Source organism: Sceloporus undulatus, chromosome 2 (genome assembly GCF_019175285.1).
Source record: "Sceloporus undulatus isolate JIND9_A2432 ecotype Alabama chromosome 2, SceUnd_v1.1, whole genome shotgun sequence".
NCBI classification, from domain to species: domain Eukaryota; kingdom Metazoa; phylum Chordata; class Lepidosauria; order Squamata; family Phrynosomatidae; genus Sceloporus; species Sceloporus undulatus.
The window spans coordinates 292,244,761-292,260,971 of NC_056523.1; the positions used below are offsets into that span (position 1 = coordinate 292,244,761).

Sequence of the window (16,211 nt, forward strand, 5' to 3'; positions counted from 1 at the left end):
CACAGAAGAGGACGAATAAGCGCCTCCTGATTGGCTCTTTAAAAAAAAAAAACCCTGCAAAATGTATAACTAATTAAAAATGGCCAGGTAGTGGGAACGCAGGTACAGGCTACATCGGTGTATGTTACTCCGAATTAATGTGACATCATGATGACATCGCTTTGATTGACAGCCGAAAAAGGCGAGTGCGAACGAAATAACGCTAAAACCGGGTTATATATACACCGATTCATTCTTGAATAGGAACGGAAGCGGATCATTTACAGCGATTCAGTTGGTACATGAGAACGAAGAAAAAAAAGCGATTTGGAACGCGGGAGAACACCCGTGTTATTTTGAATCGGTTTTACCGAAACCGGTGTATTTTAAATCGTTGTAAATCGTAAGTGAGAACAACCCCATCAAGGGATAAGCAGCAACAGTTTGTACCCATTGCAATTTTCAAACATTTCCACAAGACTATGGTTCAATATATGTGGAGGATTTTGAAAGCTCTTTAAAAAAGAGAAGACAAAACAGAGCATTATGATGCAGAGACAGTGGAGTGTGTCCCTGCTGGTTCTGTTTGATTTCTTGTGCCTTTTGATACCAATTACCATGGTATTGTTCTTGGCTACCTCGTTGGGATGGGTCTCAGAGGCACTGTATTACAGTGGTTATGGTCCCTCTTGGAGAGGCAGTCTTAGAAGGTAGTGCTGTCAGATTCCTGTTTGATTCCTTGGCCTCTGGCCTGTTTTGTCCCCAAGGGTTCTGTTTTCTCCCCTTTGCTTTTTAACATATACAGTGGGCCCTTGGTATCTGCTGGGGTTTGGTTCCAGGAGACCCCATGGATATCAAAATCTGTGGCTGCTCAAGTCCCATTAAATACAAAGGTGTAGTAAAATGGTGACAAAATGACAAAATCAAAGTTTGCTTTTTGGAATTTATATATTTTCTTTGAATACTTTTCAAGCCATGGATGGTTGAATTGGTGGATAAAGCATCTATGAATATGGAGGGCTGGCTGTATGTGAAACCACTGGGAGAGATTGTCTGGAGTTTTGGAGTCCAGTGCCATCAATATGAAGATAATACCCAGTTCTATTACTCTTTTCCACTTCAATCCAAAGAAGCAGTTTCAGTTCTATAATAGACTAGATGAGGGTGAACCAAACTGTAACTGTTTGGATTACTGTAACATGCTTTGTGTGGAGTTGCCCTTGAAGAGTGTTCAGAAACTTCAGCTTGTTTAAAGAGTTGTAGTCACATTATTAGCTGGGACTGGCTACAGGGAGCACACAACTCCACTGGCTACCAGCCTGTTCCTGGGCCTATAAAGACCATTTTCTCAGGCTCAGGCTTTTGGGTGAGACTGGTGTCCTCCTTACTATCATTCTGTAGGCAGCTGGAGACTTTTTTGTGTTGGTAGGCATTTGAGGACTGAGGGCAGATTGCTTATGGGGGAAGGGACATTCAGAATGTGCTGCATTGATTGTTTGCTTTCTTTTTAATGATCATGCTTTTAATAGCTTTTAATTTCATTGTTACTTTAACTGTATTTTTAAACTTTTGTTATGATGCGACTTTTAAAACTGTTTCTGTTTTAATGTTTCTGAGCCACCTTGAGTCTCAGATTGAGAAAAGGCTGGGATAGTAACAATACAACAAGAATAACAGCAGCAACAATATGGTAACTGTGACCTCTTAGGAAGTTCACAGAATCAAATGGCTAAATACCCAGCGGTTTATGAAACACAGCACAACTCTTTGTTCCCCAGTGCAGGAGGCTATTCAATGCCCAAGGCATCGCAAGAGATGCCTGTCCAACTACATAAAATAATAAAAACATCACTGCAGGCAGGCAAAAATAGTTTAAATAGCTCTAATAGAAAGCTGTTGTAAGTAAGTGATGCATGACAGATTCAAGTAAGGAGGAGACAGTGGTCAATTTCATTTGCCTGGTTACAAAACTATAATTGCTGCAGATGTTTTTCTTCCATGGGGGGTCTGCCAAGAATTCTATATATCACACAATGCACATATCACACTTCTAAAACCCAGACACTTTAATCCAATCTATTAAAAACCTAGCCATTATCGTTTCAATTAAATGCCCTCACTGAAACAATAGAAGGCTAAAAACCGCTTTCTGCATTGCTGATAGCTTAATTAACCAATTATCACCTCCTTCACCTTGTGTACTTTGGGATATTGAAAATGAGTTACTTTTCAGTAATGCCAAAATGTATCTGGTTACATTCTTTAAACAGGGAGTGCACTAGGGAATTCTGGTTCTATTGCAAAGAAATATGAAATGGTGGAGGGGAAAAAAGTCAACATGGTGTAGTGATTTAAATGTTGGATTACAGCTGGAATACTAGGATTTGAATCCTCAGTCATGGAAACCCATTGGGTGATCTTGGGCAAGTCACACTCTCTCAGCCTCAAAGGAAGGCAATGACAAGACTTCTGAAAAATCTTGCCAATAAAACACCTTAATGGGTTTGCCTTAAAGTTGCTGTAAATCAGAAATTACTTAATGGTGCATTACAACAGTAAAAACATAGAAAAATTTTGACAGATAACACAATGGACATATATGACACTTCATGAGATTTTTGATTTATGAGAAGCTGGATTATTACTCTTTTAGGTCAATCAATTTAAAGCAATGAATAACCAAGAGGTTAATCTCATCCTAATTACTAATCTCAGCTAATGCAGACTCAGTGAAGCAATGGGATTTACATTGTTGTTAAGTGGCCATTTAGCAATTAATTTGATGCAGAGGTGGGCAACTGCCAACGGCTGGGAATTTTCATTGATCTCCTGCAGGACTCTGAAGAGCCACACTTCCCCTTGGAAATTTTCAAGCTTTTTGAAATTTTTCTTACCATTTTTCAACAACAACAACAACACTCCAAAACAGACTTATAAAACATAGGTAGAAATCACGTGACCCTCCAGATGTTGTACTACAATGTCCAGCACTCCTGGCCAATGATGAAGAAGGCAGGGAGTTGCTGTTCAGCAACATTTGGAAGTTACTACTAGTGGCCCAATAGTTGTGAAGGGTTTCTTTTTTGGCCATGTTTAATATTCCCTAAAGCTATTTGGGGCCCAGTATATACCTCCCCAAAAGGGCGGGCTTGAGGCGGCTAGTTTTCCTGTGGAGGAACACTGCAATAGCCAAGCTACGTGGTGTCCCTACACCCCCCAAAAATGGCTTCTTCTTGGGACACCGCACACACATCACGAGTGCGCCATTGGTGCACTCGTGAAGTAAGTGATGCGCAGTGACTTCTATACGCTGTCTGTCACTTACATCACAATGGTGGCCCCCGTATGGACAGGAGGCCACTATTACGCTGCCACCGTGACGTCGTAGATTTAGGGACCATGGTGCGCGGTCCCTAACCCTACAATCGCTGCCTGGACGCTGCTACTTCACGGTCTGTACCAAGCCTTGGACTCAGGAGAAATCTTTATTTATTTAACAAGGAAGTAAAATTTTATGTCTTGCTGTCTGAATTTAAAATTGTATTAAAGACCTCTCTGTTCCAGCAGGCTTACCCAGTTAATTTAAAACTATGAATAAATCGGTATATTTTAATCTGAATGATTTTATGTGTAATGGCTGTTTTAATCCTGTGTTTATATGTTTTAATTTATGTGCTTAATTTGAATCCTTATGGTCACTTATATATTGGATTTTAATCTATGTTGTACCCTGCCTCAAGCCCTGGAGAGAGGTGGGTAGTAATAATAATATTAATAATAATTAATAATTGTCCATTCTGGCCTAAATTTATTTGCTAATCCTTAAAGTAGACCCACATTCTACTTTAAGGATTTTCTAATTCTTAACGTAGAATGTTAATACTGAATGTGTAAATCCCATTGCTTTGAAGGGTCTACTGTATTTTGTTTCAGTAACTACATATACAGTTGGCCCTTCTAATACACTGATTTTTATACAAGGATTCAAGCATACACAGTTTGAAAATGTTCAAAAAAAGTATAAATTTCAAATATCAAACCTTGATTTTCCATTTTTTTTATAAGGGACACCATTTTGCTATGTCATTATATTTAATGGGACTTGAGCATACACAGATTTTGTTATACACGGGGGAACTTGGAACCAAACCCCAGCATATAACAGGGGTCCACTGTAGTGTGTAGCTCAGATTCATTTTCTTTATTATTCCAAAACAAGTTGTGCAGGTGCAATCCAAACTGGGGTCATTGGGTGAGATTTAAATCTCCACAGGCACATCCTCTCCTGTTTGGAAGGAGACTAAGGGGCTGTGCAAACAGCAGGGGCAGCCTCCAGCTGCCCCTTTTACAGCCAGATCAGAGCTGTGGCAACCGCACGCCACAGCCCTGATCTGGACTTTCCAGGGTGCAAAAAGCAGCTCCTTTTTGCACCCTGGAAAGGGTGTGATAGCTGCGTCTATACAGTGCTTCTTCAGTGCTGTGTCAAGTGGACACAGTGCCAGAGGAGTGCTGTGACACCGTGTTCTGTGTGGTGCGGCGCACAGAGTCAGAGCGTGCTTCATATGGATGTGACGCCCTGACTCCGCCCCTACACCACATTTGCTCTATCTAATTTGCCATGGAAAGGAATAAATTTAAGGGTTGCAGAATGTAGGTTTAAACCTTCCCCATCTCATACATGGTGGTCCCAGTTTGGATTAGGTTTGTGTGTGCTTACATAGGGGGGAAAAGAAATTGCACTCTGCGTATTTAATTTGGTATGCATTTTAAACTATAGGTAACAGATGATAGTAACTATTTATTTGCCAGAGTTTGGGAAGAATTAGTACCAGACAACAGTAAGCTAGAGGGACAGATAGTGTGCTTGGTTTAAAGCAACATTTTGTGTTACTAACTCTCTTCTATCACACTGTTTTCCTACTCACTGATTATTCTGTTTGGATAGCTTTAGAAGGGCTACTTCAAAGATCTCTAAATCTGAGTGTAGCTTCTAAATCCCCTATACTGAAAATTAAGGAGACAAATATCAGATGCACAGAAGTTTAGCTGTGGTTGCTAATAATAGTTATGTGCTGCTAACTATGGCAACCTTATCATGGGGTTTTCTTTGCAAGGTTTCTTCAGAGGAAGGTTTGCCATTACCTTCCTCTAAGGTAGAGAAAGAGAGTGATTTTCCCAAGGTCACCCAGTGGGTTTCCATGGCCAACTTGAATCCTGGCATACCAGTGGAACTCAGACCACTACACCATGCTGACTCATGGAATATCATGCTAGCTTATAATGGCAATTGCAATCATAGTTAGGCATTTTCTGATTTCATAGACATAAGTGACATTTTCAGCATTTAATTTTTGCTTTCATACATTGATTTTTCAAGATACAAAGCACTTTCCAAAAACTCCTACATTTAAAGATGGTCCTGAATATATGTCATAATGCTTCCCTTTATCCCAGGTCTTCTACCTGCCAGACGTTTGTCAAGCACTTTTTCAAAAACATTATGTTTACCTTCTAATCTCAAACACAGTTCATTTTAATTTTTGCTAGTAAATTTATTTTAAAATGCCATACGTACCAGCGCAATTTGAAAAATATTTAAGAAATGTGCTTCTTTTTAAAGGCATGATAATGGGCTTGGTTTTGCAAAATTTACCATGGCGTATAATGTTTCTGCTTTCCTTTTTAAGGTTTTACTGAAGAAATTACCTGAGTGTTTTCCATATATCAAAGCCATCTAAAGGCTTGGTGCCATTTGTATATCCTCCAGCAAGTTTCACCAGAGTCGGCAGCCAGTCAGAAATGTGGATAAGGTCATGACTTTCCACTCCTTTCCGTTTCAGTAAAGGACTTGCAACGAACCCAGCACCTCTCATTCCTCCTTCCCACAGTGTCCATTTTCTCCCTCTTAATGGCCAATTGTTTCCACCTGCCAAAGTTTGGCCTCCATTATCTGAAACATATTTATTAAGTAAAAATAAGTTCTGGCAAATATTTATGGCATATATAAAAATTAGACAGATTTTTATTAGACATCATATCAGACAAACAAACGCCTAAAGTCAGCATAAAGTTAGCTAAGGGAAACAGTATTCTATCAGAATTCCATTATTTTTTCAGTTGTGCAGGTGGTAGTGCATTAGTTCTTATGGTGCCTAAACACACAATCAATTATGCATTAAATGCTGTAGGATTGACAGGTTTTCTTAGCTATTGGTCAAACTGAGCCACCAGTTACACAATAATAGGAAATAGTGCTGGAATTAAGTGTCTGTGAGTACAATATTAATGGCACTAGCAGAATGATACCACTGCATACTTTTCAAGGCATACTAAGCTATATCTTCATGGGGAATACTTGACTAATTACTCTCAGATTCAGTTCTCAGTAAATTCAGTTGATGAAGGAGGCAGCAGACTGTAAGAGAGATGCCTTCCCAAGACTTCAGAAAATTGCTGCCAATCAAAATAGATAATACTGGCTAAGATGGACCAGTCAGTGGCTTTATTGGGTAAAAAACAGCTTTACAACCTTTATTGCCTTCCATCAAATAACTGCACAACCAATTTCATACACATTCATTGTACTCCAGGTGTGCTGACCCTTTTGATTTCTCCAAATGCAGGAAACTCGACTGCGTAATTTGTGTTTTTGAGCAAACATCATAAAGTTTTTTGACCAATAGCTAAGAAAACCTATCAATCCTACAGCATCTAATGGGGTTTTGTAGTTTTTTCCCCCTGATTGAACATTTATTCAGTAAATTTATCAATTTACTAAGGATATCTATCACATGGAATCACTACAAAACTCTTTTCAGCAGTACAGAGTTTGTTGGTCTTCAGCACTCATGTCTGAATTCTAGACTGTATGCAAATTGCACACCAGTTGCAAACTCAGCAGTTGCTTTGAGATTAACTTGCCTAATGAACTCATTGTCAACACACCCCTGAAATCCCTTACCCCCTGCAAGCTCATAAATGATCTGGAGGAAATACACAAGAATCCAAGATTATCTATCCACAAGCAAACCTATCTATGGCTTGACATTCTACAACATTTAGAAGTGGAGTGGCTGACTGCAGTAGGTCCAGTGGTCAGTTTTCTGCCTAGGAGTCCACCACTATAAAGCTTCTACAACTTAAGGAAACTTACTTTTCATATCTGTGTAATGTAATATTTTGCTTTTGCTTGTGGAAGTCATTTCCTGACTTGCACAATGCATTAGGACTCCACCACACTCCCCTACTCACTGTTCCCCTAGCACCTGCACAACTATTTGTAGAACAACAACACCTCTTGTATAACTCACATGCACAATACTCTAGAATATCCCCTTGTATTTTGGGCAGAATGATACATAATTCCTCAGACCCAGCATCTTTACTGTAATTGTTATCAAAATCTCCTTAGCCTTTTCCTCTTTGTTGACCTTCCCTTCCCAAATGCCAACAGTAACATCATCCTTTAAATCCTTCAACAGATTCCCATCTGTTCCATGTGAAGGTTTGTCACAGTCCTAAATCTTCCTACAGAAGTCTCCATCAGGGAGATATTCTATCTGATAGAATGGAGATCTGAATCAACAATGTTGCCTTATTTGGGCTGATTCATGGATAAATGTGTTTTCTCGAATGAGTTACTTTCATTAAGATGCATCTTGCTTGGTAACTCATGATATGAAAATTCTCTGGCAGGGTGATTAAACTATAAAGGCCTGAGACACACCTGCAAGCCATCACTTAATATGTCAAGCCAAGGAGTAATAAGCATGTCTCTCTGATCTTGTCAGCAACCCTCAGATAGACAGTAGAGTACAAAAACATAAGTGTCACAGATCTTGAAGCAGTAACCAAATGCATCTGAGGAAATAGACTTAAGTCTGAGAAAGATCATGCTGCCTTCTTCTTTCTTTCAGTTAGTCTCAAAGGCGCAAAAAGATCTCTCTACATATTGAAGCAGTAATTTCATTCTTTACAGCCAAAACTCATGCATGCAGACATATTTCATTCAATTCTATGAGGAAAAAACAAACTGGACTAGATCTAGATTAAGATAGGTTCACTTGGTTTCCACTGAAATCAATGGAACCTAAGCCACCCTAAATATGTAGATGGATTTCAATGGAAATCAAACACAATAAGCATAGCTTGAATCCAACTCTAAAGTGTATAGAGAAGGGTCACAGCTCAGAGCTGGAGGGCATCCTATTAAGGCAAACAGGTGCAGTTTCAACCCTTGGCACATGACTTTGTAGCCCTCCAAATATTATTAGACTACAACTCCCATCATTATTCATTATTGGCTATACTGGCCACTGCTAATGGGAACTGCAGCCCAACAACAGCTGGAGTGCCACAGGTTTGCCACCTACACTAGAAATTCTAGGTAAAGCACACAACAGAAACCTTAAAAAGCTGCTGCCAGTCTGCGTAGACAACACTGTATTAGATGAACAAACTATCTGACCTATTATTTCCCCATGTTTCTATTATACTGGAAATGCTAATGAGACGTTTCCACTTTACAGAAAATAATGCAGCCTTTTATGCACAGGACTCCTAATAATGACCCAGAGCTTGAAAAAGCTGGACTGGAGCTGCCAGAATCCCTCAGCCAACACAGCCAGTGGCCAGTTCTAAAAGTAGTTATCCAAAGCTGAAATCCAACTCATAATCAGAAATTGTTAACCTATTTTCCTGTCAGTAACAGAACCTTTTAAAAATAAATATAAATAAATAAGAGTCGGGGCAATCAGATTTTTAAAAGAAGCATATGTCTACAATTCTACTGATGAATGGGCTATACACACCAGCCATTAAGGCTGACCTAGGGGCAGAGTCAGGGCATGGCATCCGTACGATGCATGTCCTGACTCCACCCCAGGCTGGCATGACACCACATGTTGCACTGTGTCATGGCACTCCTCTGGTGCTGCATCTACATGACACAGTGCCAAAGGATCACCAAAAAGTCACAGCATTGGCAGCTATGGCACCCTTTCCATGGAGCACAAAGGAGCTAATTTTTGCAGCTCCTTTTTCCGCAGCGGAAAGGCAAGACTGGGGCCACTGCGTGTGGTTGCTGCAGCCCGGATCTGGCTCTAAAAGGGATGGTCTGTACAGCCCCAAAGTCTCCTAACTAATCTCATAATTTTATATTCTTTTCATCTGTCTGTTGTCCTCTGTAGGCCCTATCCATGTATGCAAAACAGCCAAGGTAAAACATTTTTTTTCTTCTTAAACCTGGACTGAATTCACATGTTTTACCTCTACATCACCAAAATGGTCCTATGCCAAAACATGGAGACTTCTTGAGGAATCCATTGTTCTCTACCTACAAAGAGGCCTGTGACCTTACTGGAATGGAGACATATTGGATTGCAAAATAGGAGTCCCTGTTGAGAGGCAAATAGGCTTTAAATTTCCTGAACTTTGAAAATCTCCCTATTGCCGTATGGCAAGAAGGAGGAGGAGCCTGCCTGCAAAAGATATCCTCCCTAGCATACCATCTTTACTAAGGACTGAAACAACATGCAGACATCTGACTAATATCTCCAATTGTTTTTCCCCCTCCCGTTTGGTTTATAATATCTTGCCTAAAAGGAAGCCCATGGAGCTTTGAAAGCTTGTAACAAATATATCATGCATTTTGGTTGGCCAATAAAGATATCACTGATAGATTCTTGCATGTATGCATGTGTACACATACAATTTTTATACTCCTTTTTATGAAGGGAAGGAGGAAACAGAAGTATTTCATCATGCTGCCTTGGTTGGTTGGTCCTCTGCTTCACATTGTAGTGGAATAATCTGCCAGATAATGTCAGGGAAGCTATGGAGAATTGGCATTTACTTGTTGGGTCCCCCCTCCCATTTCTTTTCTTTTCTTTTGTATAGCAAGCTAGACAGGTAGGGGAAATGTTTATTTCCTAGGCTTAACCCAATATGCATTCTACACATATCCAGAAACAAATCTTTTCAGAGCCACTATTCATCTCCTTGTAGCCATTCCACCACTTTTTATTTCTAATAATAATAATAATAAATTTTATTTATATACCACCTTTCCAACAGATCAAGGCGGTTTACAAAAATGCATGAACAATTACATAAACATTTACATAACACATACAAAACTAAAAATTAATCCCCTTACCTTAACTAAATCCAGTTAAATTAATCAAAATACAGTTAATATCAAGATACAGTTAAATTAATTACAGTACATTAAAATATATTTAAAACATACCCTTCCCTACCTGCCAAATGGAGTGGCCCTTGCTCTTGCTCCCCCAGAAGCGGCTCCCCAAAGGGGTGCCTCCTCCTTTGATGTCACCCCCTTCGGTGGCAATCCCTTATGTATGTTTAACCAGAGCAGCACACAATGCCCCACCCCCCCCTTTTTACACAACCCATGGAGAGGAGAAACTACAGGAAATCTACAGCAAAAGACTAGGAGCTTTATCACATGACTAAAGAAAACTGAAACAGGGTGGGAGAGTAGCAGCTTTCTCCATGCCTCTCCACATGACAATGTAGCACTCCCATTCGCTTTCTGAGGGGGTGGTGGATACGGTCATAAAAGTGTGTCTTTTGTCATGCTGGAAAAATCTGTTTGACTTTCACCATGTGAGGAAGCACTTCTTTTAAACACAGATGTTGTGTCTTTTCTGATGTGACCCTCAATAAAATCTACATAAGTGTTAATTTGCCAAATCTGTATTGATTCAGTGGCTCCACCACACCCATTTATAGGATACAATGTATTAAAAACAGTACAGATTGAAAACTATTCAAAAACATCACTAAAAATATAAATATAAGAATAATTTTTAAAAACCAATTTGTCAGTTAAATTCATTTAAAATCTACTAAAACAACAAAAGAGTGCAGCATACTATTAAAACTCCATCAGTCAAGTTCGAACAGCTTGACATAATAGGAATGTTTTTATTTGCCATGGGAAGATGGGAGCAATCCTAGCCTCCTTTGGGAGTTTCAAACACTGGGAGCAGCCACTAAGAAGACCCTTTTCCTTGTTCCCGTTAGATGAACCTGACAAGAAAGTGGGACAGAGAAAAGAGCCTCTTTTGAAAATCATAGAGCTCTAATAAGCTCGTATACGCCCAGGACAGATGGGAGCAATAGGGCGCCCTCATCACATGCGAGGGGCGGCACTTCCAGAAAGATATGTTCTTTTAAATAACCTGGACCCAAGTTGTATACTATTTTATATGGGAGTCTACTCTAACTGAGCCTAACAAATAGGTAACCAAAGTAATTTTTCCAAGGTTTGTGATAGTCCCAGCATTAATCATATTTAATGCTATTTAAGGTCTTGTTGGAAGTACAAGTATATCTGAAACTACAAGTATATTAACAGGACAGATAAACATGAACAATTTCATTGTGCTTTGTCAACCAGATTGATATTAATCCTTTTGATCTGGTTCCTTAGATCTATGGGAGATTAACCAATTTGTGCATCATGAACTTGCCTGAATCCGCTCTTACCAAATATTTTTACAACCCTTAAATTTGATACTTCTAAGGAGTGTAGTTCCTGCTGAAGATTTTAAAATGCACATACATAATATATTTCTTCATCACATGATTCTGAGGGGAGACTCTAGTGAGTCAAGCAGCGTAAGAAATGCATAGATGTATGAAATGAAGACACAGTGAAGTCTTCTGAAATGAAATTCAGTGTAATGTGCATCTTGTCCACAGTCTTTCTTGCAGTTTAGAAGAAAAAGTCATGACCTATAACTGATGCATGCTAAAAATACCACTAGATGCTCAGTATCTAAATTACAGCAATCAAATTACCCCCCCCCCCATTTCAGTCCTTTCCTTGTATTCCCTTTGTTTTCTTGAAATTTGGAGAAACACCCCCATATAGCAAACTGTATAGGACATGTTTAAATTATCTGCATTGCTTTAAAACAGATTTTAACTTTCCTCCAAACTTCGTCTAAGAGTATGGTCTGTCCCCCTTCATTTGTACTTGCAGAGAGTGGGATTTATTTAGAATTTTATCTGAAAACTGTCCATCATTTATTTTGGGCAGATATTTCTTATGTTCTTGGACTGCTTGGGGATTGTTTGATTAGCACAAGAATTTTGAGAGTCATGATGTTTGTTGACTTTTATTGCTCAGAATTAAAATGCAATTCATTGTTGACTCATGAACCTCCTCTGTTCATTTTATACTCAAATCTTCCTTCGCGACCAGGATAATATTTGTTCCTTTTAGAATCTTTCATTTCATAAGCAATTGCCCCTAAAGCTATGAGGGTAAAATAAATAAAAAAGAAACTGGAATTCTGTACAGGAGATAATATGCGTAAGCACTGTAGATACAGTGATACGCAGCGTATCTAGGCCCAGCCACCTGCAATCCCCACTTACTGGGAAGCAGCCATTGAAGTCAATGGGGATTTGTTCCCCTGTCACATGGGAAGCAGCTAACTGATGTTCCCATCCCCTACCATGAGTGATCTCCAGTGCAACAGGCCAAAGCAGGACCCTGGTTGCAGTTCCCCGTCATGCTGGAGATCACTTGGGTGTGGGGGCGCAACAACATCAGCCAGGTGCTTCCCGGAAAGAGGGGGATAGGAAACACCCCTATACCTCTCTTGATCACAGTGGTTGCTGTCTGCTAAGTAGGGATTCTGGTACTTTTACCCTATGTAGCTAGGGGCTTCATAGGGATCATGAATATGTAACAGTCACACATGCTACCTCTAGGTTACATTTTCATAACAGTCATATAGGATTCCAGCCATTTAATTTGTAAGTATGATGTCTGTCTTGCTAAGGCTCCTATTTCTTGTTGTTGTTGTTGTTGTGTGCCTTCATGTTGTTTCTAACTCATGCAGTCCTAAGGTAACCCTATCATGGGGTTTTCTTGACAAGATTGCTCAGAAGAGGTTTGCCATTGAAGCTCCTATGTGGATCAGTAAAAAAAAGTCAGACCGTCCTGTTTTTGCTCATCTCCAATCTGAAGATTTCTCAGGTATCCAATGTGCCACCTGAAATTGTAGGGGGCACACTGATAACTGATATAAACTGGCTTGTCAGCATAGATGTCTTTTCAGAACCACAAGGTAGTAAAATAATGAATGTTTTGACCTGGAATAAGTTAACCTGTCCAGCTCACCAGCAATTTTAAAAACTCACAAAACAATCTGTGATCTAATATAGTATATTTACATGGAAACCATGGAAATCACAGGAAAAAAATAAGAATATTCAGATGTAATTTTTAAAGCTAAGCGCTTTAGAAATCATAAACAGGAATTTTAAATGGGTTTCTAAACGAGACTCCATATTCCTGCCACAGAGAGGAAAAGGAGAGGAGGAGCTGGGCAGACATTTTGAGTGGTGATTGTTTGAATTAAAAAAAAACCTCTAGAAGAGTGTGCTAGTTGTCGAGGGGGTGGAGCTTCTATGAGTCACATCTGTGAGTCACTAGGGGTGGAGCTACAGACTAGCTCCATATAACTCCCCCTGAGCCCTTTCAGACCAGTTCCTGCCACAGAGAGGAGAAGGAGAGAAAGAGCTGGGCAGCCATTTTGAGTGGTGAGTGTTTGAATTTTTTTAAACTCTGGGAGAGTGTGCTTGTTGCTGAGGGATGGAGCTTCTGTGAGTCACATCTGTGAGTCATTAGGGGGTGGAGCTAGGGGGTGGAGACTAGCTCTATATAACTCCTCACAGAGCCGTGTGCCTAGTGTGCACAGATTTTTTTTCATCCAAAGAAATCTACAGCAGAGGCAGCAGGTGAGAAGTAAACCTTGAGTCAGAACCTTGCCCTTAAGTACAAGCTAGCAGCCGGGACATTCCTATTGTAGTGGTGGAATTTTCCTGCTATAATAGAAAGCTATAGAAAGATGGAGTCGCCTTTGTCAGCCAGAGAGATAGTTTTTAAAATGAGGCCTGAAAATTAGAGCAAAGGAGTAAAAAGAGCATCATGACCCGTAAGAAGCTGGCACCAACAAAATTAGACATAATATACACAATTTAAGATAAGGATACATTGTTGATGTTCAGAAGCAAGGTTACTGAGAGCTACTGAATGCCTAAAGGAGGGGTGAGGAGTGATGATGCAGTTTTAATGTATGCATGTATTTCTGTTCTGGTTGTAAGAATTCTATATGTTTGAATTGTAATTAGCCAATGAGATGTGGAGGACAGCTTCTTTGTGTAATTAACTATAAAATGAGGCCATTTTGTCTTGTTTGGGACCTCAGCTTTTTGGAACTTGAATTCCACTGAGTTCAATGTTTTCCTTTGTCGACAATTGGAAATAAACTTATGGATTTTCAATTTACTAGGTTCTCTTGTCAATCTTTGCTCTGCCAGGCCTAGAACTTTAAGTTTCCTGAAATTTCTGTTACACTATAAAGTTATATTCCCAGTAGATTGAGCTCGCTGTCAGAGACTGGTGAAAAGGCCAGGTCATCAGGGGCCTTAACGTTGGTGTTTACCAGAGGATTTTTTTGAGGTGGAAGCCCACAGCCCTGTTTCAGTCGTTACTAAAGACTTTGCAGTATGGACACTGAGGGAACTGCTGCTGTCACATGCAACACTTGTGGGTTGTTTGTCTTCTTGCCTACAGAAGTGGAAAACTTCACATGCACCAAGTTCAAGTTGGTAGCACTCTTGGAGGAGAAAGTACAGCAGCTGGAGTCCAGAGTAGCTACTTCAGCATATTAGAGAGCAAGAGGATTTCCTGGACAGAACGGAACTAATGATCTTGGACTAGTACCACGCAGAGGAAGTTGCTGGGGCGGAGGAGGTCACTTCCCATACACAGGAGGCAGACAGCTGGAGGAATGTCACACAGAGAAGTAGGCCAAGAAGGGATTGTTCTTGGAGCTTGCAGCTAGAGAATCGATTCAAAGCTCTTTCCTTTATCAAGGAGGATGAAGAAGAGCAGCATGGACAGACTTCAGGGACAGAGCAGGGGAGTCTGAAAGTTCCACCAGAGGGAACAGTCACTGCTAAGCCTCAGAGCAGGCATTTGGCTGTAGTGGGGGACTCCTTGCTGAGGGGTACAGAAGCAGTGATTTGTAGGCCTGACAAGATGTCTCCCTGGGGCAAAGATCCATGATGTGACAGACAGGCTGACAAGACTGGTCAAGCCTACTGACCAGTACCCTTCCTTTTGGTCCATGTGGGAACAATGGATGCAAGCTACAGGAAAAGAGATTTCACCTTAACATTAGGAGGAACCTCCTGATAGTAAGGGCTGTTCGACAGTGGAACACACTCCCTCAGAGTGTGGTGGAGTCTCTGTCTTTGGAGGTCTTTAAGCAGAGGCTGGATGGCCATCTGTCAGGGATGCTCTGATTGAGAGTTCCTGCATGGCAGGGGGTTGGACTGGATAATAATAATAATAATAATTTGTTTTATTTATATACCGCTGTTCCAAAGATCATAGCGGTGAACAGCAAGTAAGCTAATTAGCAAGTAAGCTAATTTGCCCCCAACAGTCTGGGTAATCATTTTAGCAACCTCGGAAGGATGCAAGCCTGAGTCGAGCTTGCCCTTGTGGTCTCTTCCAACTCTACGATGCTATGATTCCTCTCATACAAAGAATTAAAAATAAGAGACCTAAAGTAAATTATGTAAAATTATAAAAGCTGCCCTGGTAGGTCTTTCTTTCTTTTTAACTAAAGGCATTTTAGAAAATTAAAATAAAAAGATTTTTTTTTTTACACAAAAAAGAGCTGGTGGTCAAGGCACCATTCAGTGCTCAATCATGTTAATATTCTTCAGTAGATTCAAGATGACAGCCCATAACAAAACGTCAATGATAGCAGGTAAGAAAGCTTCAAAAGCCTCCTAAAGAACCTGAAGTATGTCTACTTTCATTAGGGAAGTGAGCCATAGTTAGCTATGTCAGTGTTGTGTGTATTGACATAATCCCCATGAATTTCTCATTGTGGGCCTCTAAAGTAATTTGATCCTATGTCTTGTTATTTGAAATGCAAACAGGTTACAAGCCTAAGCTTCCCTTCCTAGTGGCTGTGGATCATAGGCAGAGCTGCAAATGCTATGCTTAAAAAAAGGAATGAAAAAGAAAAATGTTAATTAATCTATCTTGTAAATGCAAATTCTGTGCCATTTATGCCAATAAAACAAATTTGTTTAATAGCTTATGTCATTCATGCTGCCCAACCTACTCTAAATTTACTTGGCTTTTATATATTATATGAGCTTACTGT

General features: G+C 40.0%; 1 protein-coding gene across 1 annotated transcript in view; it reads right to left on the bottom strand.

Annotated features, from left to right (window-relative positions):
* ARSB (arylsulfatase B) overlaps positions 1–16,211 on the bottom strand; it is a 105,189-nt gene that overhangs the window by 50,879 nt on the left and 38,099 nt on the right. The window contains exon 5 of the mRNA XM_042453996.1: positions 5,686–5,929. Within this exon, the coding sequence (XP_042309930.1) occupies positions 5,686–5,929 (244 nt within the window). The remainder of the gene's footprint in view (positions 1–5,685; positions 5,930–16,211) is intronic.